Here is a 26,932-nt window from a genome sequence, read left to right on the forward strand (position 1 = left end):
GCTAGAAACGCCAGACTTGCAGGAAATGCTAAGAACAGTGGGAACAAGAGGAACATTTTTTTTCAAAAAGACCTTCTAGTTTTGAGAATCTATTTTAAAGTTTCAATGTAAATTCTCCTTCTGACCGTGGGAAAATATACCCCCGCCGACTTTAACGGTTAATAGCAAAGCCCCTTTAAAAGCTAGAAGCACCAAAATTACTGGGAATGTTAAGAAGAACCGTGGAAACAAGAGGAAAAAAACATTTTTCAAAAATACCTTCTAGTTTTTGAGAAAATAGATTTCAAAGTTTAAAAAAGCGTCAATTCATGAAAAAAGAACGATTCATTAAAAAGATCCGGCTCATTCATGAGACGTTAGTATAGCAGAGAATGCGTCTTGAGCAGGACGTGAAGCTGCTGGCTCCACTGTCTCTCTCCACCTGCCTGCACCTGTCAACCCCCACCTAGGCTGGCACCCAGTGCACCCATGGGTGCACTGGGTGCCAGCCTAGGTGGGGGTTGACAGGTGCAGGCAGGTGGGGAGAGACAGCGGGAGCTAGCAGCTATGCGTACGAAAGGACGCATTCTCTGCTATGTGGGGGGCTTCAGAGATCTTCAATCAACTTAATTGAAGATCGCAACATAAGAGGATACTGTAATTCGTTGGTTCATTTACCGAGGATATTGGTGTGGGAAAAATTTTTTTTTAAAGGTACAGGTAAGTATTTCTGGTTAATTAAGAAAATTAAAGGACTTTTTCATGGTTGTTTTATTTCATTTAACCCTTTGTGGAAATGGGTAAGGGGGTTTTAAAGGGGACTCCCAGATGCCACCATGAAACTTCCCCCCCCCCCCCCCCCCCCCTGTTGCCGACCGCTGACGGTATTACTGCGGGTGACATGGCGGAATGAATGGGAGGGCGCGGATGGCGTCCTCCATGGATCTGGATTATGAAAAGGTATTTAACTTTTTTTCACCTCGAAGTCCTTGGGAGGCCTCGGAAGTCCTTTAAATATTGTTTCCTGCTATCTTTTTAACATATCCTGCAAATTTGGTGTTGCTAGGATGTAAGGGGCCTTTGCTATTAACTGTTAAAGTCGGCGGGTGATAACCAACCAGAGTTATGGGGGAGCACTGCAAAAGTGTTGAATTTTGCCATTGGCTTTCATTGGGCTCCCTATTTCACTTTTAAAAATCTCAAATCTTTTCAAAGGACAATGGATCAGCAGTGGCAAATTTTCTAGCATTGTAGGGACTTTTAGGGGGCTCAGGACTGGTGAGTTTGGGGCCAATAGGCCAAAGAGGTCATAGCCTATGGTCACAAAAACCTGTTTATTTTGGCAATGTTAATGGTGGCGATTCTGACGTGCATAAATCGCAGCCATGGCCATTAGCAACGTCGTCTGAATCTCACGACATGTCTCATGTAGGTAGAAGGCATATTCTTATACTTGCACTCCAATGTTGGGTTCCCTACATCGGAAGTCCTTTTAAATTTTTTTTTTTCATGTGCTGTGTGTGGGAAATCTGAAAAAAAATGGCGTGGGGTCCCCCCTCCCAAGCCTCTGTAACCCCTTGTCCCCCATGCAGGCTGGGATAGCCAGAATGCGGATTCCCGGCCGAATGGGGCTTCGCAACCTGAGCTATACCAGCCCGCATGGTCCATGCTATGGGGAGGGGGGGGGGGGGGGGGGGAGGGGCGGCCAAGCCTTCCTTCTCCCTCAAATCCCACGCCAATATCCTCGGTAAACGATCCAATGAACAATGTATCCTCTTATGTTGCGATCTTCAATTAAGTTGATTGAAGATCTCCGACGCCTCCCACATAGCAGAGAATGCGTCCTTTCGGACGCATAGCTGCCGGCTCCTGTTGTCTCTCCCCACCTCCTCACCTGTCACCCTCACCTAGCGGTGCCAGGCTAGGTGAGGGTGACAGGTACAGGCAGGTGGGGAGAGACAGCAGCGGAGCCGGCAGCTTCACGTCCTGCTCAGGACGCATTATTGCTATACTAATGGTTCATGAATCATCCGGTTCTTTTTAATGAATCGGTTTGCTATTAACCATTAAAGTCAGCTGCCATTAAAGTCTATGGGCGAACCAAACTTTTTTGAAAAAAGGTTCCTGGTTCACTGCGAACGCGAACCACCCAAAGTTCACCTGGAACTGTTCACCGGCGAACTGTTCGGGCCATCACTAGTGACTATACACTTCCTCCTTCAACCCGGAAGGAGGAAGGGTTTATACTCACATGACGCCGGATTGGACCGCATCGTGGGAGGTGCCCAGGGACGGACCAAAAAAGACATCAGAGAGGTAAGATTGACCCCCCCCCCAGCCCGCACAGCTGATTGTAATTAGGAGGGTGAAAATCCGTATAGCAACTATCCGGCTTTCACCCGAAGCTGAAGTTGAGCATCCCTGCTCACAACTAGTTTTAGGGCTGATAAAATTCATGCCTGGGTAAGGAATGTGTGGTTAGCACAGGAAATGATTGGGAACCATTATTAGTCCAAGATTTGTCTGCGTGGGAGCTGAAAAATATTAACCACTTCAGCCTACAGTGTCGTTTCACCTTATGCATCCGCGCAACTTTCATCTCCCATTCATTCTCCAATAACTTTATCACTACTTATCACAATTAATTGATCTATATCTTGTTTTTTCCGCCACCAATTAGCCTTTCTTTGGGTGGTACATTTTGCTAAGATTTTTTTTTCTAAATGCATTTTAACAGGAATATTAAGAAAAAAAGGAAATACATTATTTCTCAGTTTTCAGCCATTATAGCTTTACCATATTTAAAACCCACGTATTTGCCAATTTGTGCCAGTTATTGCACTATTCAAATTATGTCCCTAGTATAATGTATGAGATCAATATTTTATTTGGAAATGTGCATTTTTTTTTTTCAATTTGCGTTCCTCACTATTTACAAGCTTAAAACGTAAAACATTTTAGTAATGTACCCTCTTGACATGCATATTAAAAAAAAGTTCAGACCCTTAGGTAACTATTTTGTGTGTTAAAAATTTTATTTGGGGTTTTTCGGAGTGGGGAGGTAAACCGGTAATTTTAAATGTAATAGATTGTGTATACTTTTTAAAAATATGCATGTAGATGTAATTTTACTATTTGGCCACAAGAGGGCCACAATTTTTTTTGTTTGTTTTTTTTCAATCCTGTAAGCGAGAGATCTCACTTACAGGAGCTGAAAGGGTGACATGGGACATAGAAAAATCACGGCTTTTCAGAGAAAGCCGTCGGTTTTTCTTAGGGGGACATAGATCAATGAATGGGATCTGTATTCCCATTCATTGATCTCAGGGGCAGCGGAAGGTGGCGGGAGCGCGCGTGGCCCCGCAGTAGCAGTGCAGGCTATCTGGATGGATTTATCAGTCCAGATAGACCTAAGTTAAATGGTCATCACTTGCCCGAGACAGTAAAAACTTTAATCGTTTAACAGCCTGCGTGCATTATTTTGAGTTAGATGATTTGTGCCAGGGCGTCTTCCGACAGCATAAGCATTTGCCTTCAATGGCTGCAGGGCAAAATTGCAATCACTCCAGGAATCACGCTTACAATCCCGGTGCTTCGCAAATTCGGAAATCACAAGCAGTTTCCAAAATTCCAACGCCACTCATAGGTGGCCCTTGGCCTATGCGGTTATTCCAGACAAGCCCTAGTTAGGATGAGGGCTATGGAGACTGTTTATTTATCAGTTTATTTTCACTTGGTTTTCTTTAGGAAGAGTCTGCAGAGTTTATCTTTCCAAGTCTGTTGCAATAGCAGTTTTGAGTGAAATGGCAAAGGATATTTTTTTTTTTTTTTTTTTTTTTTTGTAATGTTTTCCCCAAGCCCTATTAGCCAGGCATACCGCCAGGCTAATTCTGGTGACCGCCCAGCTGGCTTTCCTCCTCACTTCCCTCCTATCACAGCAGCTCCTGATTAGGAGGTGGGTCCAGCCAGGAGTGCTGTGTATACTAATTAGCTAGGAGGCAGCAGCGCAATTCACAATGATGATCCTCAAACTAACTTCCGATCTGCTGCTGCTGCTGACACATGGGACACGAGAGCTGGGAGTCTCTGCCTCATTAGTATTCACTGTTCTCCTGGCTGGCTCCGCCTCCTCTCTGCATGCTGCTTCCCTCCCGGAAGTAAGCTGTTCTAGAACGTAGACACACCACAGAACTGTTTTTAGATCACTTTTGTTTTTTACGAAAAGGCCTTCATTGACTTGCAGCAAAATTGCAGTGATCTAGATTTTTTTGAAAAATCACGATCGTGGCAATTGCTACGGTTTTAGGTCTCTTGCACACTACATGCGATTCCGATTTGTGTGTGTGTGTGTGTGTGTGTGTGTGTGTGTATATATATATATGTGTTTATTTTTTTTTTTCATTCCCAATTTTTTTTTTTTCTTATCGGAATCAAAAATAGGATCGTACAAAAAAAAAAAATCGTAATCGCATGTTAGTGTGCTAGAGGTCTAAGGCGCACTGCACACTGCAATTCCGATTTGCGATTCTCATTTAGGGCCTGTTTCCTCTACACACAGATTGCATGCAGAATGGATGCAGAAAAACAGACTCCAATGAATGCCTATGGGAAAATATGCATCAGAAAAATTGCGTTTAGTGGAAACAGGCCCATAGGCATTCATTGGAGTCAGTTTTTCTAATCCAGTGTGCGTGTAGTGGAAACAGACCCTTATGTTTCCGAGTTTCCCTGGATGCTATCAAAGCAAGAAGAAAAACGCTGAAAAAAACGCAGCATGCAGTACCGATTAAAAATCAGAAATCAAGCAAATAAGAATCGCAAGTAAAATCGCGTCCAAATTGGAATTGGGGTTGCAACGGTATGAAATTCCACGGTATGATAACCGTCAAAAAAAATACCACGGTATTACGGTATACGGTATTTAATAATTATTTGGACCTGGGCCCCACCCCCTTACATTAAATAATGTGCCCCCACCCGCCAGTAATAGGTGGCTGCAGCATAGGTATAGCCAGTGGTAGGTGGCCGCAGCATAGGTATAGCCAGGGATAGGTGTAGTTAGTGGTAGGTGGCCGCAGCATAGGTATCCAGGGATAGGTGTAGCCTGTGGTAGGTGGCCGCAGCATAGGTAGCCAGGGATAGGTGTAGCCAGTGGTAGGTGCTTGCAGCATAGGTAGCCAGGGATAGGTGTAGCCAGTGGTAGGTGGTCGCAGCATAGGTAGCTAGGGATAGGTGTAGCCAGTGGTAGGTGGCCGCAGCATAGGTAGCCAGTGGTAGGTGGCCGCAGCATAGGTAGCCAGGGATAGGTGTAGCTAGAAGTAGGTGGTCGCAGCATAGGTAGCCAGGGACAGGTGTAGCCAGTGGTAGGTGGCCGCAGCATAGGTAGCCAGGGATAGGTGTAGCCAGAAGTAGGTGGTCGCAGCATAGGTAGCCAGGGATAGGTGTAGCCAGGGATAGGTGTAGCCAGGGATAGGTGGTCGCAGCACAGGTAGCCAGGGATAGGTGTAGCCAGTGGTAGGTGGCCGCAGCATAGGTAGCCAGGGATGGGTGTAGCCAGTGGTAGGTGGTCGCAGCATAGGTAGCCAGGAATGGGTGTAGCCAGTGGTAGGTGGCCGCAGCATAGGTAGCCAGGGATGGGTGTAGCCAGTGGTAGGTGGCCGCAGCATAGGTAGCAAGGGATAGGTGTAGCCAGTGGTAGGTGGCCGCAGCATAGGTAGCCAGGGATAGGTGTAGCCAGTAGTAGGTGCTTGCAGCATAGGTAGCCAGGGTTAGGTGTAGCTAGAATTAGGTGGCCAGCACAGAGAGCCGGAGGGAGGGAGAGGGGACAAATACTCACTTGTCAGCAGCCAAGTCCTCACGCGTGTACTGTGCTTCATTCTACTTCCTGTTCGTGCTTGCATCATCTCCTTGTAATAGCACCCAGGGGGCGCTGTTTCAGGGAAATGTGATGAAAGAACAATGAAGCCCAGTACAGCGTGGAGGACGGACCTGGCTGCAAATGAGTATTGCCGCAAGTGAGTGTTTATCCCCACCGCTGTTCGTGCGCCGTCGCTCCGCCCCCCCCCGGTAGCCCCGCCCCCTGAAACCGGTAAAACGAGATTGTCCACGGTACGATTACCGTGCACAATCATACCGTGGTATATCGTCATACCGGTATACCGCGGCAACCCTAATTGGAATCGCATGTAGGGTGCAAGAGGCCTGTTTCTTTAGAAACAAAAAGATCCAAAAAGTGCTCAGCAGTGTAGTGGTGGGGCTGGGAATATATAGGCTCTGAATTTAAAGAAAACCCGAAACAAAAGCAGTCTCAGGTTTTCTACTCACCTGGGGCTTCCGCCAGCCCTCTTAAGGCCGCTCTGTCCCTCACTGTCTCCCCGGCTGCTCCTGCCCCCTGCTGGACTGCCTGGTATTCTGGCCGAGTTGCGCATGCGCGGCTGGGAGCGTTCTGCACTATCAATTGGAGGGAGACCCGTCAGCCAGCTCTGGGGCTCTGGGCAATTGCCCAGTGTGTCCCTGTGAAAGTGCTGGCTCTGTATTCGCCCTACCTGGCTGGGAAAAAAATCTTGGGAGAACACTGTAAACTATTTGCTAATTTCCAGATTACTTGGGAAACCTCCTTCATTTAATGCATCAGTGATCTATTTTTTTTATATATATATATATATATATATATATCTATATCCCCTTCACTGGTCACTAAGGTTTTCCTCCCCATCTATCGCCTCCTTTTTCATTCATAAAAATGTTGGGTTTGTGTTTTCAGAATTCGCCGTCGCTACAGAGGAATGCTGTCAGGAATGTATGTTGGTTTCCAATAACCTCTTATTCGTTCCCAAGAGGTATTTCCCAGTCAGCAGAAATGATTCCAAATCTCCCAGGTCCAGACTGTCTGCCTCAGAACCTTGACCCTAAACAGTTGTTTTTATCTCTTCAGCTTATAATAAAAAGTTTGTATTACAAAGCAGGAAAAAAAAAAGTAGCACAGTGACGTTAGTTCTTGCTGTGAGATGTGAGATCTCTGTCTGTATATAAATGCTATAAAACCTTGTGGAGGGCCTTGACTGACTCAGAGGAGGCTTGTGCTCCCAGCTCCTGAGGTTTGCTCACAGACTACAAGGCATGTATTATTTTTTTTTATTATTATTTATAGCACGAACATCTTCTGCAGCGCTGTATAGAGTACATAGTCATGTCACTGACTGTCCTCAGAGGAGCTCACAATCTAATCCCTACCATAGTCCTAGTCTAATGTCCTGCCTTATTATTATGTATTTATATAGCACTGACATCTTCTGCAGCACTGTACAGAGTATACAGTATAGTCATTTCACTGACTGTCCTCCACAGGAGCTCACGCTCTAATCCTACCATAGTCATAGTCTAATGTCCTACCATATTATTATTATGTATTTATATAGCACTGACATCTTCTGCTGCACATTACAAAGTACATAGTCATGTCACTGACTGTCCTCAGAGGAGCTCACAATCTAATCCTACCATAGTCACAGTCTAATGTCCTACCATATTAATATTATGTATTTATATAGCACTGACATCTCCTGCAGCACTTTACAGAGTGCATAGTCATGTCACTGACTGTCCTCAGAGGAGCTCACAATCTAATCCCTGCCGTAGAGATGTGTGTGTATGTATCGTGTAGTGCTTGTGTCATAGTCTAGAACCTATTTAGGGGGAAGCCAATTAACTTATCTGTATTTTGGGGGGATGTGGGGGGAACTGGAGCGCCCGGAGGAAACGCACACAGACACGGAGAACATACAAACTCCTTTCCTATTGTTACCCTGGCTGGGATTCGAACCGGGGACCCAGCGCTGCAAGGCGAGAGCGCCAACCACTACACCTCTAAAGTTGGCACAAAATTATGCAAAAATTATGTGAAATTATGAATGGATTATACAAAATCAATTAAATTATCGAATCATAATTATGCATATAAGTGCGAAAACTTGCAGGAAATGTCATATAATTGTAATTAGCAGGTTATGATTAGCAGTGTGGCCATGCTTCAGGGGTCCCTGCTCTTGTACCCTTTGGTGGAGTAGAATGGGGGGAGCCTCTGTATGATCGATTGGCCTGCAGACTCGCTTGATCTATGGGTACCTTAACTGTTCAGTAAAGTTAGAGGTCCAAATACTATCTTTACTGTGCACTGCTGCTGCTATTTGGATTGCATCATCCTGCTGTTTAAGATTCAGGGATGTTGGCAATAACTGAATCTCTCTGCGTAGATGGCCACCAGCACAGACAGCATGGTGCAAGAGGTAGCCATTGTCTGGGCTCTTTACAAGATGCTTTATAAGACAACAGTAGAAAGATGGCAATGAAGGCTACCATGATTAATTTCTTTTAACGGGAACCTTAAAGTCAATGTTACCCGATCTAAAAAAAACAAAAGTCAGATACCCACCTAAGGAGAGGGAAGGCTCTGAGTCCTAATGAGACTTTCCTCTCCTGGTGCCCGGTCCCGTTCAGGATCCCCCATAGCAGCATTCGACCAATTCGGTCAAAAACTGCCACCGAAGGGAGGTTTCGGAAGTCTTCGGGAGCACTCAGGCTCCCGAAGACGGCCGCTCCATACTGCGCATGCGTGAGCGCCCTCTATTGCGTAATCACGCGTGTGCAGTATGGAGCTGTCAGCTCCCGAAGACTTCCGAAGTCCCCTGCGGCAGGGGCTTTGAACGGAGGATCCTGAGCTGCACAAAGGGCACCGAGAGAGGAGAGGTAAGTCTTATTAGGACTCCGAGCCTTCCCTCTCCTTAGGTGAGTATCTGACTTTTTTTTTTTTTTCTTCTTCTTCCCTGTCAAATGCACATAAAATAATATAATTCTTAACTTAAAGTACTGCTCAAAGAAAGCCTAGTTTGTCCTGCAAAAAATAACATAGATCATTTCAGTGTGGTAAGTAGCGATAAATTTATTACCGAATGAATGGGAAGAGCTTTTGAAGGGGGAAAAAAACTGTTAAGTGGTTAAAGGAGATGGTGTATTTATTCTTGCTCTTCTGCGGTTGTGTGGCTGGCCGCATGCCCCTCCCACAGTGCTACCGCAGCCGGGAGTGTCCTGCATAATAGTACTGCGGTCTCAGAACGCTGTTGAGCATGGGAGCATAGCGGGAGTGGACGCAAATCACCGAAGGGGATATAACAAGAGAATAGAGGATGGCGAGAAAGCCCACACACCTAATGGGGCTGGAGGAAGCCACAGGTAAGTATAAATACCCCACCACAGGTACACTTTAAAGTGATTTATATGACATCCGCTAATGAAGGCTAATAAAGACAAAGCTGCACTGATCTAAAGCTGGCTATTAACAGTACAATATTTCGTTCAGATTCGATCTTTCCACACAATTTTTATGATCGAATTGTATATAGAACTGTGCCGTATGGCACAAATAGATGGGAAACTATTCTTTTGTCCATTAACCTCCTTGGTGGTATGGGCGAGCTCAGCTCGTCCATGTACGCCAAGGAGGATTGCTCAGCCCCAGGAGGGGTCTTTTAATATTTCTTTTTTTCCAGAACATGTAGCTAGCACTTTGCTAGCTACATGTTCTGTCTGATCGCCGCCGCTACCCGACGATGCGCCGCTAAAGGGGCTGTCGTCGTCCCAACACCCCCCCCCCCTGAAACGCCTGGCGAATCACTGCCAGGCTGCGCAATGGGAAGCATCGGAGCTCCTCATGACGTCATGTCCGATCATCACCATGGTGACGGGAGAAGCGACGATAGGAAGTCACGCTTCTCGCGGTATCTCTGACGCATAAGTATGGCCGGCGGGGATTGGGAGGGTGGATGCTGACGCGGACGGCGTGGCGTACTGCTGTAACTAGCAATCCGCTAGCTACAGCAAGCGAAAAACAAAATATTTAACAAAAAGGGTAATGCGTACTTATGTACGCATTACCCAGAACGCCAGGGAGGTTAAAATAAAAATCAATCTGAAAGTTAGATTTTATGAGCAAATCGAAATGTAAAAACTTCTTAAATCGCTCCATCAATGGTAACAATCGATAATAGCCTTCTGATTAGTTTTGATCGTTCAGATCGTGTCGAAAGATTGAATCTGTAGGTATAATCGTTTATGACCACCTTAAGAAAGCGTTGGTGCTTGGAGTAAGCAACAATAAGTTCTAATGAAGGAGAGAGGGGAGAGGAGACCAGCACTGCAGTCAACTGTTTATTCCATGGTGCGGCAAAATGACATGCATAAAAATACACATACGTGCAGACGTGTGACATACCAATCTTGACGGCACCCACACTGCCGTTAAGATTGGTATGTCACACGTCTGCACGTATGTGTATTTTTATGCATGTCATTTTGCCGCACCATGGAATAAACAGTTGACTGCAGTGCTGGTCTCCTCTCCTCTCTCCTTCTCTTGAACAGTAAATGGCTATCCTATCGACCAGAGCACGCAGTCTCAGCCATCTAGCGTGAGAGGCATTGTGGGTCTTACCAGCTCCTCGCTCAAGAACAATTTCTTGCTGCAGTGCCAACCTAAACAACTCCTCTACCCAATACTTCTACAATAAGTTCTAAGCCATTCAAAAAATAAAATGTAACAGTAATACAGTTATTGAAGTTTAGAACTAAATGATTAGTCTCTTAAAGGACCACTATTGCGAAAAAGTAAGCAAGCTGACAGTACCGACAGGTTTTATGCCAGTCCGTCTCCTCATGGGGGATTCTCAGGGTTTTCCTTGTTTTTTCAGAACGCTTCCTGAATTGCAGTTTAACTGCCAAAATGGTAAGATACCAGCCAGCCTCTCTACTCACTTGCACACTATTTTGGCAGTTAAACTTTTTTTATTTTTATGTTTTCCCCCGTTTGGACTTGATGGACAAAAGCTTGAGAATACCACCTGAGATGGACTGGTCTAAAACCATTCCTGTCAGCTTGTAAAGGGACCCCGAGGTGAGAGTAATATGGAGGCTAATTTATGTGCTAGTCCCTAATCTAAAATTTGAATGCAGATTGGATGCAGGCTACCACAAGTATACTTAGAACATTTTACATAGAGAAAAAGGTGTAGGCAGCGCTTCCAAATACAGAAGGCTGCACCTGAATTGATTAAGCTGCAGAGTAGTGCAGAGCTCCAATGGACCATATTACACAACATGCATTCAAACAGGTACAGCAATGGAGGGCGTTAGCTTCAAATTTTAGATTAGGGACTAGCACATAAATTAGCACTTAAATTTGCATAATTTTGCATCTGATTTGGATTCAAGGCGTGTATTTAGCCCCTGGGGGTCTGTACACGCCCCTTGATGGTTTATAAGCCAGTTGCAGCCTGTGAGCGCTGTCATTTTTGTTTGTCTGTCTTGAAGAGATGTGTATACCATTGTATGATAAGTCGCACCAGGTAAGTTATGCTTTTAATGTCAGGTTAGTGGTAGGTCTTCCCCGAGGGGGCACGTCACCGCCGGGGGGAAGTCTAGTAGGAAATGATTTGTGCACATATTATTTGCTGAAGCTAACACCCTCCATTGCTGTACCTGTTTGAATGCATGTTGTGTAATATGGTCCATTGGAGCTCTGCACTACTCTGCAGCTTAATCAATTCAGGTGCAGCTTTCTGTATTTGGAAGCGCTGCCTACACCTTTTTCTCTATGTAAAATGGAGGCTGCCATATTTATTTCCTTGTAAACCATACCAGTTGGCAGTCCTGTTGATCTTCTGACATAAGTAGTGTCTGAGTCAAAACCCTGGAACAGACATATGGCTAATCCAGTATAACGTGGGTGAGCGGAGTCGGAGCACCTGATCTGCTGCATGCTTGTTCAGGGTCTGTGGGTAAAAGACACAGGATCAGTAGGACAGCCAGGCAGCTAGTTTTGTTAGAAAGGAAATAAATATGGCAGCCTCCATATCCCTCTCGCCTCGAGGTCCCTTTAACTGCTTACTTTTTTCGTAATAGTGGTGCTTTAAAGAGACTGAAGCGAGTATAAATTCTTTTTTTTTCTTTAACTTGTATTCCTGTCAAGGACCATAACCCCTGCTAAACCGCTGCTATCCCACGGCAAAACCAGGGGTTTATGCCCCCCAAATCCCCTCTCCAGTGTCCGGGGAGCACTTCCTGATGAGGCAGAGCTTATGGCTGTAGCTTTGCCTCTCAGCGCGTATCTCCTGCTGATCGTCGCCTCTCCCCGCCCCTCAATCTTCCTTCACAGAGAGGGGCGGGGGAGAGGCGGAGATCTGCGGGCAAATTGACAGGCATGGAGGCAGAGCTACAGCTGAAAGCTCTGCCTCCATGAGCAGCAAAATCCACGACCAAGAAAGTCCTGGATTTTGCAGGGGGGATTTGGGGGTATAAACCCCTCGTTTTGCCGCAGGATAGCGACGGTTTAGCAGGGGTTATGGTCCTTGACAGGAATACAAGTTAAAAAAGAGAATTTAGACTCGCTTGAGTCTCTTTAAAGCGGAATATAACCCTGCATTTCAACGTTGCTCTAAAACATTATTTACAGCATATTATATGCAACCAGCATTTTTTTTTTTTTACTAGACCAGCATTGGAAGGGTTAAACACACAGCTTTAAAGTTCCGTGGAGAGAGCTGCTGCCGCATCCCAAGCTTACATAGATACATTTCAGCAAAACAAAATGTAACAACTGTGGAATGTGACTCACTCTCTCTGGCTGTGTAGGAGCTGGAGGACAGCCAAAGAGTGTGTAACATTCACCACTTGCTACATTTTGTTTACTGAAATGTATCGATTTAAACTTTGGCTGCAGGAGCAGCTCTCTCCACAGAACTTTAAAACTCTGTGTGTAACCCTTCCAATGCTGGTCTAGTAAAAAAAAAAACAATGCTGGTTGCATATAATATGCTGTAAATAATGTTTTAGAGCAACGTTGAAATGCAGGGTTATATTCCGCTTTAAGCTAATTCCATTTTTGGGTGTGAGATTTTGAACTGATTGTGAACTTTTTCTGTTTAGGTCCAATGATGTGGATTTACCTATTCTGCTGCTGGCCCAGTGGGGTCCAAGGTTAGTTACGGACATCACACCTATGTAAGTTTATGATGCAACATGTATCTCCCACCAAATATTTTGCCATATAATACACTATTATACAAAATGTTATTTTAACCCGTAGCCGACCGCCTGACGCGGATCGGCTGCGGCAGAGAGAATCTGTTGTTCCTCAGCGCCGCCATATGGTGTCAACTCGCGATAGGCAAGATTTGACAGGAGCTTGCGTGAACACGAGCTCCCATCACTAAACACTGCAGGGCACAACGATCGGCCTGCCAGTGGCAGATCAGCGCTGCCAGGCTGCTTTCTTTTGTAAATAGATTTTATATGTAAATATAGCACTAACATCTAATGCAACGCTGCACAGAGAATTGTCTTGTTACTTAACTGTCCCTCTGATGGGCTCACAATCTAATCCCTACCATAGACTGATGTCTATGTATGTATGAGAGTGTAGGGCCAAGTTAGGTGGGGAGAAGGGGATAAAAAAATGCCATAGACCCGATTTTTGTACCCTCCAAAAAATGTTTTGCCTGATGAAGCAGGATTGTGACCCGTGAAACGCATTGTAACTTTGGAGCTTTTAATAAAAAGTTAATTTATACTGTGAGTAACGTCCCATTGTCCGGTCTTTCTACGAGGGAGGAGAGTCCACCAACTCCCCCCTTTTAAACAGTTTTTAATCGATTTTACTCTACTTGGCGCCTCTGTGTTACTGCTTTACAAATTGTCTAGTCCACCCTTGGTGGAGGGGTGTATCCCCATTCCTTCCTGTCTACAGAGAGCGACTTCTTATACCTGAGTGGGGTTAGGTTATACTTCTTCCCGCCTGCTTATCCAGTGGTTACCTGTGTGGCGACCCACATTTGTGACTATAACCATTACTTTGTTGTACACCTGACTAATGGTCACTGAGATACTACACTATATTGGGCTCTCGGTTTCCTTTTGTCTCCTTCAAGTTAATGGCTTAAATGGCTTTGTCTCCTCGACTCTGATTCTTTAGCCAAACACTTACCAGGGCTGTAGATTTGGTACAAAAATCCTCAGTTTATGAAACCACCGACCCCAGGTACCCAAAATTGCTCCGAGTCCTCAACTCCAATTCCACAGCCTTTGTGCGTTTTGTGTTATGTTTTCCATGTGTTTTCTATGCGTTTGCGTTTTTTTGTTCCCGCACATTTTTTTGTGTGCGTTTTAATGCGTTTGCGGTTTGCATGTGGTTTTTCTATTAAGTTTCATGCAAATCACTAGGAAGTCTACAGCAAGCGGAAATACATCAGAATACATAGTTTTGTTTGTTTTTTCAAAAACTCCTATAAAAATGCATACAAAACGCATTACATTGCGTCACTATTGACTTTCATTATGTGAGTTTTTTTTGAAAAATATGCAACAAAGCTCAACTTTTTTAAAAACGCAAATGTCAAAATGCATACACATGCGTTTTTTGATGTGGCCCATTGACTAACATTGCATGCATAAACGCTGCGCTTTCCACAACGTTCTGCCTAGTGTGTTCCCTGCCTCAAAGTCGTGAGGTGCTGAATGGTAAAAAAATGGCCTGCTCTCTAGGGGGTATAAACCTCTGGTCCTCGAGTGGTTAAAAATCCTGTCGTGTGAAGCAGGCAACTTGTGCGGCCGGGACCAGCCTCCATAGACCGCAATGTAAATGACCTCTGTAATTCATATATTGTATTATAGCCTCAGAGTTCTGTAAGCGGCGCAAGCGCTACCATGTAGCCAAATCCTTGGTATTGGCAGAGCAACCGGCGTACGGAGACAGCGCAGGGGTAAGCAACTGTTACTGAATCCCACTGCCAATATCCAACCTGGCGCAGCTGAGGTACTTAAAGGACACCCGAGGTGAAAATAAACTATTGAAATAAACAATTGCATCTATCCTCCTTCTCCTAAAAATGACTTCGGGCACAAAATTTGAGGAGGTGGGCTAAACTCAAACGCACAAACGCATTGTGACTTTTTTTTTTTACCATTATACTCTCCCATCATTTGTGAGGTGGAATTGCTAAGAAGGTTTCCCCTTTGTTTTAACTAAGTTTTATTTGTTTTATTTTTTTTTCTTGTTTTAAAGGAATAGATGGTTTGTATGGTATATACACATTTTGTAGCACAATCAATGTGATCGGAAGACCGTTGGAAGTAAAACAAAACTTGGCTGTGTTGTGCATGATCCCCCGGGCTGGTATCGGTGTTAACGTGACGTGCAACAAATCGCAGGCATTTGTAACATCGGAGAAATGTGTCGCTCTCATCACCGTCAATACAGATGCGAGGTACTACCTGGAGGGAGCAGGGGGTCCTCTTCCTGCTGTGGGTCCAGGTAAGTCTTTGAGAAATGGCTAGGGTGTTCACAGGTTTCCAACCGCACCAGCTATGCATGTGTGTGTGCGCTTGTGTTTCTGGATATTCTGACTGTACAGACTGTTGAACTGGGCGCAATGCTCAAAGCAACAGTTAATTTGCCATGCGCAGGTAGCGCAAATCAATTATAATGGCAGGTGCCAGTCCGCATTACCCTATGAGCGCAGCGTGCATTACTTGGGTTGCGTGCAAATTTATGCTATAGCAATGTCTTAATGGGGTGTTGCGGGCTGCCTCCTGCCGTGGGTACAGGCAAAATTGTAGTGTTCTGACATTTTACTGCTGCTTTGGGCACCAGGCCCCATTTGTCTGTCTTGTACTACGTACAGTGCAATAGAAGATATTTGATGCTGTATAAATAATAATGACACTTGTTTAAAGGACAACGGAAGCAAGAGGTTTATGGAGGCTGCCATATTTATTTTTTCTTTTAAACAATACTAGTTGCCTGGCAGTCCTGCTGATCTATTTGGCTTCAGTAGTGTCTGAATCACACCAGAAACCAGCATGCAGCGAATCCAGTCAGACCTGACATGGATGTCAAAAACACCTGATCTGCTTCATGCTTGTTCAGTGGCTTTAGCTGAAAGTATTAGAGTAAGAGGATCAGCAGGATAGCCAGGCGACTGGTATTGCATAAAAGGAAATAAAATATGGCAGCCTCCATATCCCTCTCACTACAGTTGCCCTTTAATTGATGTATAAAATGAAATAACACAGCAACCTACAAGAACGGCCATTTTTGCGATGTCCACAAAATGTTTTTACATTTAACCGAGGTAAAAATAACTGATTAAGAAAGACAATTGTATGTATTTTTTAGGTTTATAAACTTAAAAGTAGTCTTTCAAGTGTCCCAGAATTAAAATCTATGCACTATTAATTTTTTATTTATTTTTTTAATCTGTCCCTTTGCACTCAGAAGCTATTCTCTGCCAGGTAATGGTTTTATGACTGTAATTATTTACCAGTGAGGTGTTTGCTATAGTAAAAATGACATGTTATGTAGGTGTACTAATGTGCTGAAGTGTTAAAGAATTTACAGTTACTGGGTGCTCTGTTCATGTCAACTGAGACTGGATGCTACACACATGACTCACGGTGACACGATCTGATTTGTACATTCTTCAGGTTACCCAGCTTTATGTTAAATATCCAGGTTTCAGCATTAGAAACAATTCCTATATTTGTATATTGGTTTGTAACTCCACCCTCCACCCAGTGATATTTAGCCTAGGCCAGGGGTTCTCAAACTGTGTGCCTCGACATTCATCCCCATCCTTTGTGCATTGCCCTCAGATAATGCAACTGCACATTGATAGTCAATAGGTGGGTCAGTGACCACTTGGAGGGGGGGATGCTGCCCTAATGGGGGTCACTGACTATTTATTTAAAGAGACTCTGTAACAAAAATGTCGTCCTTTTTTCTACCATCCTACAAGTTCCTAAACCTATTTTAATGTGCCCTGTCTTACTGCAGCACTTTCTACTATCACTGTCTCTGTAATAAATCAATGTATCTTTTCCCTGTCGGACTTGTCGCCCTGTGTCTGGAAGGCTGCCAACTCCTCAGTGCTGATCTGTTATGCACTCCCCTCTCCAGGCCCCTCTATACACACTCCAGTGTGTGTGTGTTATTTACATAAGCCAGCAGCGTCTCTGCTCTCTTATCAGTGAGAGAAGAGAGCTGGATAAAAATCTTCCTCTGTTAGGCTGTGAAAGGAGCTGGCTGACACATACTGAGGAATTACAGACAGGGCAGAGCTGTCTGCAGGAAGAAACGATCAGCCTCACAGCCTGTCACTAGTATTCAGTGGAAGATAGCTGCAGGGGGAAAGAAACACACAAGTGATCTCTTAGGATTCAAAAGGAAGGCTGTATACAGCCTGCTTGTGTATGGATGTATTTTCTATGTGTGGACATACTGTACTTCAACCTACTTCCTCTTTTGGTGGCCATTTTGTTTGTTTACAAACAAACTTTTTAAAACTGTTTTTGACTACTTTTAATGTGGCGGGGAGCGGCGAAATTGTGACAGAGGGTAATAGGAGATGTCCCCTAACGCACTGGTATGTTTACTTTTGTGCGATTTTAACAATACAGATTCTCTGGGATGTGACCTAATAAGAATCATTTGTTACTTGGGGGGGGTACTATCTAATTAAAAAGAACCTGAGCTGCTCTTAAAACTAAAGGAGGATCAGTCCGCGTCCATTACCACTGCTCCCCACCACTCCTCTGTCCTGTTTTTCTTTACTATCACTTCTGTGAACTTTGGGGTCACAACACTACAAAAACAGCTCTGTGCTCTCCTCTGAGAGCCCAGACTGCTAAATGGCATAGAGGAGGCGGGGAGAAGACGTCGGAGAGCCAGTTACAAGGCTCTGATAGGCAGGGAATGGGCATTATGTGGGAGTTCCTCTCCTGCATGGGACTCTCCTCCCCCTTCGTTTTCCGACAATGGGGGCTAGCGGGGCCCTGACAGCTGCAAGGAGGACACACAGAGGTATGTTATTCAGATGGGAACATGCCGCTGTGTCCCTTATTTTTTTTTTTAATATCTTAAACTTCCTTGGGTACACTTTAAGGCGGGGTTTCACCGACTTCTTGGAGGGGTGGTGAAGATTACCATAATAAACGTCACTAGCTACTGGGGGGGGGTTGTTGTGCTGCCTTATAAAAGTCATAAGAGCCTTTCGGAAGTTGTCTTTGCCCAGAGGTGTCTTGAAAAAATTTCAAAGCCGTCAAGGCACCCTCACACTGAATACGTTTGAGAATGACAGGCCTAGGCTATGATGTCGCAAAGCCTTCTCCTCCCAGGTGTTTCTGCTCATTTTGCAACCCGCATCAAACATTCCACAGTGATGCACCTTGCCCGTAGTAAAGAGATCACCACCTGTAATAAGAGTGTAAGACTCTAAAAAAGTGGATGTGCAATGAACCAAAATGGCACAATAATGTGCTTTGATCACAAAATAATTTAAACTAGGCAGCAAAGAAAAGAATCACCAGAGAGGGTCAGGAACCGGCCCTGCGGCACGCCTGCAGATACGGTTCCTGACTGCGGGTTTGACCAGATCGAGAGGGAAGCAGCCTTATTCAAGCTACAACAAGGCTGTCGCCCCTCAAAGCACTTCTCACTGCCACCACTAGCTGCTGCTAGACACTTCTTTCCCACTCTGCTGTCGAGTGATCTGCACTCAGTCCGCCTTTTCGTATTTGGGTCAGCTTTGCGCTTAGGCCAAACACGGGAACGCCACACACAATCCAATCATACAGTAGCAAGGCACAATCAGGCACTGAACTTGTAACGTAAATTACACTGCAGTCTTTCTAGACTATGAGCTAGTTTAGTACATCAAAAGTCAAACTTATCAAATAAATATTTAATATTCCAGTGGATCAGTGCAGACAAGAATATATACAAAAGATTTACAAAAATGAAGTGAACATTACAAGATAAGTTACAAAGATACACAATAAAACAGTTTGCATAAAAATAAATGGGGATAAAATTTACCAGCATTTAGATCTGAGCGTTGTTGCGAGGAAAAAGCGGTTCTGGTCAGACCAGGATAGTAGGAGTAGGGGTAAAAGTGAAAAAGTCAGCACTGCTGATGACTGTATTTAATTCCAAAGGGTGGTAACACATCAAAATACATGTGAAGCAAAAGTTGCACATACCATGGTGATGGAGGCTGTGAGCTGGTGGTGGGTGCTGGGCACAGATTAGTCTTACAGCCGTTTCGCGCTGTAAATGCGCTTCTACGGAGAATGTATTTTGATGTGTTACCACCCTTTGGAATTAAATACAGTCATCAGCAGTGCCGACTTTTTCACTTTCTTACCCCTACTCCTACTATACAATAATACAATACAATAACATTTCTATAGCGCTTTTCTCCCATAGGACTCAAAGCGCTTAGGCTCTCTCAGATTCAGTAATTGGTAGTAGGATGAAGTATTCACACAACAAAAGTTATAATTCTGCAAATGCCAAACTGAACAGGTGGGTTTTCAGTCTGGATTTAAACACGGCCAGGGATGGAGCTGTCCTGATCTGTTGAGGTAGGGAGTTCCAAAACGTAGGGGCAGCATGACAGAAGGCTACTACCTATATCAACCAAGCCAGAGCACGCTGGCTGTGCCAAAGGACAGGAAGGCTGTGCATCCTGCCATTATCCCTCTGTCACACGCAGAGTGAGCTGTAGTGCCGACTCCTCTTCTTTCTTTTTTTTTTTCTTTTTTTTTTCCCTCACCGTTTGTCAGACCAGGATAGTCCTAGCGTCTTGCTATCTTTGAAGAACTACAAGTTGTGACTATCCTAGCTGAGGTTTTATAGCCAGATTTGTGGCCCGGGGCCACTCAAATGTCCAGATCCAGGAATAATCCAATTTCCTCAGGTGTGACAGCACATTCTTGCTGGCTATGATGTGCAACTTCAAAGCTTTCCTGTCTCACCTTGAACCTTGCAGAGACTTCCCATCTCCCCTTAGAACTAATTTCCACAGGTAAAATTGTATCTTAACACACACATCAAAAGACTTCTTCCCTACTCCAGGTGACAATTGCCCAAGCAAAATACACATCTGAGGCAGTATTTCCTGCTCTCCTATTCAGACGAAAGGGTAACTGATCCCCTGTATAGGCTTCAAAGTGGTGGGGCAACTGTCTGATTAAGTGTTTCCTAATTAGAGGCAGACAATGGTACTTTCCTGCTGGCCACTGAATGCAGATTTAATTTACATTTACATACCGACACTCACATTAGTAGCCAGGTGTCCAATTACCCTGAAGCCAGCTGGCTTTGAGCAAACATACACATATGACACAGGCAGAAAAGGAAAAAATTGGCTTCCATGTAATATGGCTGCTATATTCTGCATATTACCGTACATATCATCACCACATATATCCTCACACCTCCCCCTTCAAATTGGCACAGGGCAGATGATCTTCCCAGATCATCCTGCCAGCGCCTACACTGCTGGTCTGTCCTGGTGGGGTAACTCCTTAGCATCCTTATGAGGATTCCTCACCTGATAGCTTCAAGCTACATGGCTGGAAAACTAGGCTAGGTTGCTGCAATGTGTCGTTGCCCCTGGCAACCTGACGTAACCAAACAGGGGGATGATGGTCCGTGACGACCGTAAATTAGAGCCAGTGCTGCAGCTGAGGAAGGGTTCCGACAGTCACTACACGCACTTTCTCTATAGTGGCAGGAGCTATCTCTCTGTCCCTTTGGGGAACGATTATCTGCCGGTCTGCCTCCTCCATCCGGACAGCTTCGAGGGAATAACTTCCCAGAACCCTCTCGGCCTGCCCCTCCCAGCTGGTGACCTGCTGGCCATACCCCTGAGCTCTTCCAGGCTGCTGTCAAATCGAACAGCCCCAGAGAGTTCAGTGCTGTCCGTCACACGCCATGGAGGCTGCAAACTGAGAGGCTCCTGGGCCCTCAGTGACAGGTTCTGAAGCAGACACTGCTGACCTGGCAACGTCTGCCACTTCAGCGGACAGTCCCTCTGCTGTAGACCCGCTAGCGCTGCTGGTTACCACTGCAGTGGAGGGAGTGTCCGCATCATACATATCATTGCTCATACATTTGATCTCAAAATCATCTGAAGGGGAAAGATTTGGCCTGGGGTCGTTGGGACACAGAGGAATGCTCTCTGCCTCATGACGTGCCTCTGTGCCCCACCCCCACCACTCTCTGCCCTCTCCCCCCCCCCCCCCCCCCAACGTGCTATAGGTGAGGGGCTATAGGTGAAAGTGAACCAGAGCAGCCCACTGGCGCGGCGTTTTTGAGGCTACTCGATCCGCTCAACACCCCCCCCCCCCCCGATCAAGTAGCTTACTTTTTTTATTTTTTTTTAATTAAACAACTTTATGACAACCTGACTTATAAAAACGTCCTGCTACAGCCTCTTAATGGCTCCAGGACGTTTTTATAAGTCAGACAGTGCTGCTGCCGCTGTGCCTGTGCACGTGAAAATAGTGAGAAGAAGAAAAAAAACACCTAAAAAAAATACACCTTTATTTCCAAATGCTATATTGTCACCATACTTTGTACTAGGGATATAATTAAAATCTTTTGATAACCAGGACAAATGGGCAGATAAAATGTGTGGGTTTTATGTACAGTAGCAGTGTATGTATTAAAACTATAGGGGATGAAATTGGAGTAATAGTGTATTTTTTCATTTTTTTCCCTTGTATTTCCTTTCCTTGTATTTCCCTTTAAAATGTGTAGAAAATAAAGTAATTACTGAAAACAAATATCAACCCCAAAAAGCCCAATTGGTGGTGAAAAAAACAAGATATAGATCATTTCATTGTGATTAGTAGTGATTAAGCTATTGGCAAATGAAAGAAATGAGCACTGAAAGGTGAAAATCGCTCCTCCGTTAGCGTAAAAACCGCCTTGGGGGTGACGTGGTAATGAGCCCACCTCAGGCTCCTTAAAGAGAATCTGTACTCTAACATTTTTACAGCAAAAAGCATACCATTCTATTCCTTATTTTCTCCTGTGCCCCTCTGTGCTGTTTCTGCCACACTCTGCTGCAATCCTGGCTTGTAATTAACAGTTTTAGGCAGTGTTTACAAACAAACTAACCAGCTTGTGATAGGCTCACATAAGCAGAGTGTGTGAGTCATACAGAGCCTGCAGGGGGCCTGGAGGGGGTGTGTATAGCTTCTACCAATCACAAGCAGCCCTGCACATTCCACACATTCCAGCTTTAGCCCGACTGTGCCCACAGAAGAAAACAGATTAGATCATATAACAGAGATAACACAGCCACTGTGCAATTAGGAAAAGCTGCAGTAAGCCAGAGCACATTAGAACAGGCAAAGGAACTTATAGGATGGAAGAACTAAGGCTGAAAAGTTTGTTACAGAGTCTCTTTAAAGGAATAATATCGATTCACATATTTTTTTCAATTGACACAGGAATTGTTTGGGAAGTGCTGCTAAGTACTGGTGTATACATTTTAGTAGCAACCTCTTTGTTTACTGTTAGCAAAATACATTCAAACTTTACTGACACCAAAACTGATGGCTGACTGAGCCATGAGGAGAGGGGAAATTCCCCTCACACTTGATCAGTTAACTCTATGTGTAGCTCTGTGTGTGACAGAGAGAGAGAGCGCTCCCAACAGCTGCAGCTCCTGTGTCTTGTGTTTCTGACTGAAGTGTCTGAAGAGAGCAGAGGAAATGTAACTAATTGTCACAGCTTTTCATACTGTTTTTGCTTTCAGAGTTTGATATGTTTGATATTTGCTTTCTGTAGTCTGATATGCAACTCTGGCTGTGCATTGAAGCAGACACCCCTTCTGCAATTGATTTGTCCCAATTTAGCTAAATCCTACCCTCAATAAATTACAGTTTTTGCCTCTGATATTTAACATGAAAAGTAGGAAAATGTTTACACAGCTACTTAGACATTATTTGTACATTGTCATTTTAGAACACTTGGGTATCGATAATATTCCTTTAAGTGGCATCGATTCCAAGTGGTGATTTACAGATCTGAACATTTTATATGCTGCTAAATATGGTGCTTCCTCTCCCCTCATCTAATCTTTACTCTTCTCATCTGTCTCATCAGGTACAATCTGCTGATTATTGCACCCCTGCTCTGCTATGCAATCATACTGCAATCATTATCTGCTTGTTAATAGTAGGATCTGCTGCTTATTGCACCCCCTGCTCTGCAATCATTATCTGCTTGTTAATGGTATGATCTGCTGCTTATTGCACCCCCTGCTCTGCTGTACAATCATTATCTGCTTGTTAATGGTATGAGCTGCTGCTTATTGCATCCCCTGCTCTGCTATGCAACCATACTGCAATCATTATCTGCTTGTTCAAATAAACTGAATAAAAGTTAGGTCGCCTATAGAGAGGGAAGGCACTGGGTCCCATAGAGCCTTCCACAGCCGGCCCCAGTAAAATTCTTCGACCAACTTGTTTGTCTAGTCTTTCGGCCCTTGGTGCCCAAGAAGGGCCATGTCAAGTAACAATTGGGCCCTAAAACAAAATTAGCCTGGGGGCCCCCCAACAGCCAACCCCCGACCAAAAAGCGTCATTAGAGGCCCTTTGTTGCAGCCAAACTTCCCTCCTGGGCCCCTGAGCTGGCTGCTGACCCTCCCAACTTAACAGACTCTGCAGAGCCCCTGGGGAGCAACAGTTTAGATGGGGGAGGGACACGTTGGGAGTCCCTACAGGCTCTGGGGCAATTGCCCATTTTTTTCCCATGGTAGCTCCGGCCCTGCCCCCAAGTACTTCCAAAGATTAGCAGCTCCGTACTGCACATGTGCAAGAGGTAACTGGCATGTTCGCAGTATAGAGCCAATAGTCTTCGGAGGCCTTCCGAGGAGTCCCAAAGGCGGCAAACTTGAATGGTGGGCCGAGCGCACGAAGAGAGGATCTGAAAGGCCCTGTGACATCCAGAACCCTCCCTCCTACATGGGTTCCCAACATAGATGCCTATGAACTTTCTCCTCCTCCTCTAACCCCCCCCCCCCCCCCACTCTTACGCCATGCGCCATCTTCTCCAGGACCAACCAGCACTGAACCGCATACCGCATTTTATAGTTCCTGACAGTGTCCCTCTCTCGCCCGTGCCGCAGTGATGCCGGGAAATTAAGTCTGTGGATGGGAATACAGGGATGTCTTTGTATCCATGGACTAAATCACCCAGCATGCATTGCGGTGCATGCGCAAACAGTGCAGAAGCCAGGTATTACGAAGTGCGGTTCAATGCTGGTCAGACCTGGAGAACATGGCTCAGTGTGTACAAGCCAGGGCCCAGAGGAGCAGCACCCCTGTAGGTTAGGAGTGAGGCTATCCCTGGTGTTCAGTGCTGTTTAACATTATGTGCATTTGTATGTTGTACAGAGGCGCCAGCAGGATAAAAATTCATAAAACTTTAAAAATTGCTAGGAGGAAGTGGTGGGCTTGCCTCCCAAAAGCAGACCAGACGTCCTGTTATTATATAAATAAACACATTTATTATACGATACCCCAAAAGGAAATGCAACGCGTATCGCAGGTCAAGCCCGCTTCATCAGGCAAACAAGGGGTTAACAGGGAATCTGTAGTATCAGGAATAGCGCCTCAGTCACTGAGGCGCTATTCCTGATACTACAGATTCCCTGTTAACCCCTTGTTTGCCTGATGAAGCGGGCTTGACCTGCGAAACGCGTTGCATTTCCTTTTGGGGTATCGTATAATAAATGTGTTCATTTATATAATAACAGGACGTCTGGTCTGCTTTTGGGAGGCAAGCCCACCACTTCCTCCTAGCAATTTTTAAAGTTTTTTTTTTTTTATGAATTTTTATCCTGCTGGCGCCTCTGTACAACATACAAATACATTGCGTCCACTCCTGGTGGATGGGAGTGCTATCTCCTTTTTCTCATCTCTACAGAGAGCGACTTCTTAGCCCTGAGTGAGGACAGGCTTTATCTCCTCACCTGCCTTTATAGTGGTTACCTGGACGGTAACCCATGTTTGTGAGTATAATCATTCTCACTTTATCAATTTTTCAAACATTCCTGACATACTACACTATATTGGGCTCTCAGTTTTCCGTTTTAGTTCTCCTTACAAACATTATGTGCATGTTGCCCTGCATTAATGAACCCCAAGGGGCATAATATGAGAAAGGCATAGCGGCACAATTCTGGATAACTCGTATACTTTTCTCAGTCAGTCAGTCAGGTTGTTGAAATGGCATGCCTGTTGTAACTGGGAGTTTGCGTGTTGTAACTAGTAGTTTGCATGTTGTGTTGCGCGTGGACACAACACCAGCAGTGTGAAGCAGGCCTTACTGATCTTATTAACAATAAGTAGAGTCAAAGTACCCAAACGGCTGTTCAGAAGAGTTATTCCAACAAAAAGGTGTATTGACTCTGATCATATCTGATATCTCTGTATGTTTGTTTGTAGAGATTGTCTACAGTAAAGCAGAGGCACTGAAACGCGTTGTTCCAAATTTACCTACGACCACACCATATCTCACAAGTCTCACAACTCCACCTCCACCACAAGAGCCACATGTGGACATCTGGTTTCTTTGGCTGCTGCTTCCTCTTCTTCTACTGTTGATCCTTGCTTGGTGGTAAGGAACAACTTTTATTTTGTCTGTCAATACTTGTGTTTCATCAACACATGCTTTGTGCTGTACGGGCTATTTACAATAATTATGGAAACTGGGTAACAAAACCACTGAATGGGGACTATCCATAACTTAACTGGTTCACGGTCCATGGCTTTTGCCGCTTAAAGGAAATCTAAAGTGAAAAAAAGAAAAATTTAACATACCTGGGGCTTCTTGCAGCCCCCTGGAGTCCTCCTGTGCCCGCAACGTCCATCCGAGTCCCTCCAGGCCAACACCGGCGTCCCCCTCAAAGCTGGCCAGCCACGTGGTCAGGGTGCTCGGGGCTGCGCATGTGCAGCAGCTGTCTGCTGGCGGTGACCGGCCAGCTTTGCTTGATGGAGAGACTCTAAAGGACGGCACGGCCACAGGATGGGCTGGATCACGGTGGCAGGCGTGACAGTACTGAGCATGCACGATGAAATCACGCATGGGCTGTACTGTCACGCCGGCCACCGTGATAATGCAAAGCGGGCGAGATACGGAAGCGGCAGCCCGCCAGTGCTGTATGTGGCGGAGGGACCGGGAGAGGAGCCAGGAGGACGCCGGGGGACCTCCTGACCTACGGTGGGCTGGAGTAAGCCCCAGGTAAGTAGGGATTCTATTTATTTTTACTGCTCAGGGTCCCTTTAAGGTCCCTGAAATTGTTGGCACTTTAGCTTTGTCACTTTGATACAACAGTAACTTTGTAATTACTTATACCATCTTAGTGATATTTTGTTTTTCTCAGTACGATCTAGGCTTTCTTTCGGTAATACTTTTTTTTTTTTTTTTTTTAATTTTTTTACCCATAAATATTTTATTTTATAGTCACTTTATGGGGAAATATTAGGCTTAAATGCAGAAAATACTTTTTTTTTTTTTTTTTTTTCATTTTTCACCCTCTGTAATTTTCACATGACACGTCCCACAATAAAATACATAAAAATGAATTATTTGGCCCTTCCAGTTAAAAACTGAGACTCCATATGCCATATTTTATTTCTAACTGAGCATGTGGTGGACCGGTATCCCTACCAGTGCGTTTTGTGGTAATCGGATGCGTTCTCTATGATGACAGTTCAAGGACCATAGTGCTGTACAAATGCATTGCTAGGCAACGGCAAAGCAATACATCTGTAGAGCATTGGGGCCCCAAACTTTCACTCTAGTGATCGCATCTGATCACTACAGGCGGTAGTCATTAAATGTTTATAAACAGGTATAGGTATTTCAGGAGTTAACAGTAGGTTCATGTAACGATCGGTGTCAGCAAGAACAGATTTTCTGATTATTGGTGATCTGCAGTATCACCAATAATACAGATGCTATACCTGATTATGTAGTGATCTGCAGAATCACCAATAATGCAAGTATAGCGAGACACAGGACACCCAGGTGTAAGATAAGTGTTTG

The 26,932-nt window shown here is 44.8% G+C and overlaps 1 protein-coding gene across 1 annotated transcript in view; it reads left to right on the forward strand.

The window, feature by feature from the left end:
* Positions 1-26,932, forward strand: part of LOC137521937 (uncharacterized) — a 54,143-nt gene that overhangs the window by 19,474 nt on the left and 7,737 nt on the right. The window contains exons 4-6 of the mRNA XM_068241885.1: positions 12,955-13,005; positions 15,089-15,337; positions 25,330-25,501. Coding sequence (XP_068097986.1) covers positions 12,955-13,005; positions 15,089-15,337; positions 25,330-25,501 — 472 coding nt within the window. The remainder of the gene's footprint in view (positions 1-12,954; positions 13,006-15,088; positions 15,338-25,329; positions 25,502-26,932) is intronic.

This window comes from Hyperolius riggenbachi, chromosome 6 (assembly GCF_040937935.1).
Source record: "Hyperolius riggenbachi isolate aHypRig1 chromosome 6, aHypRig1.pri, whole genome shotgun sequence".
Taxonomy (NCBI): Eukaryota; Metazoa; Chordata; class Amphibia; order Anura; family Hyperoliidae; genus Hyperolius; species Hyperolius riggenbachi.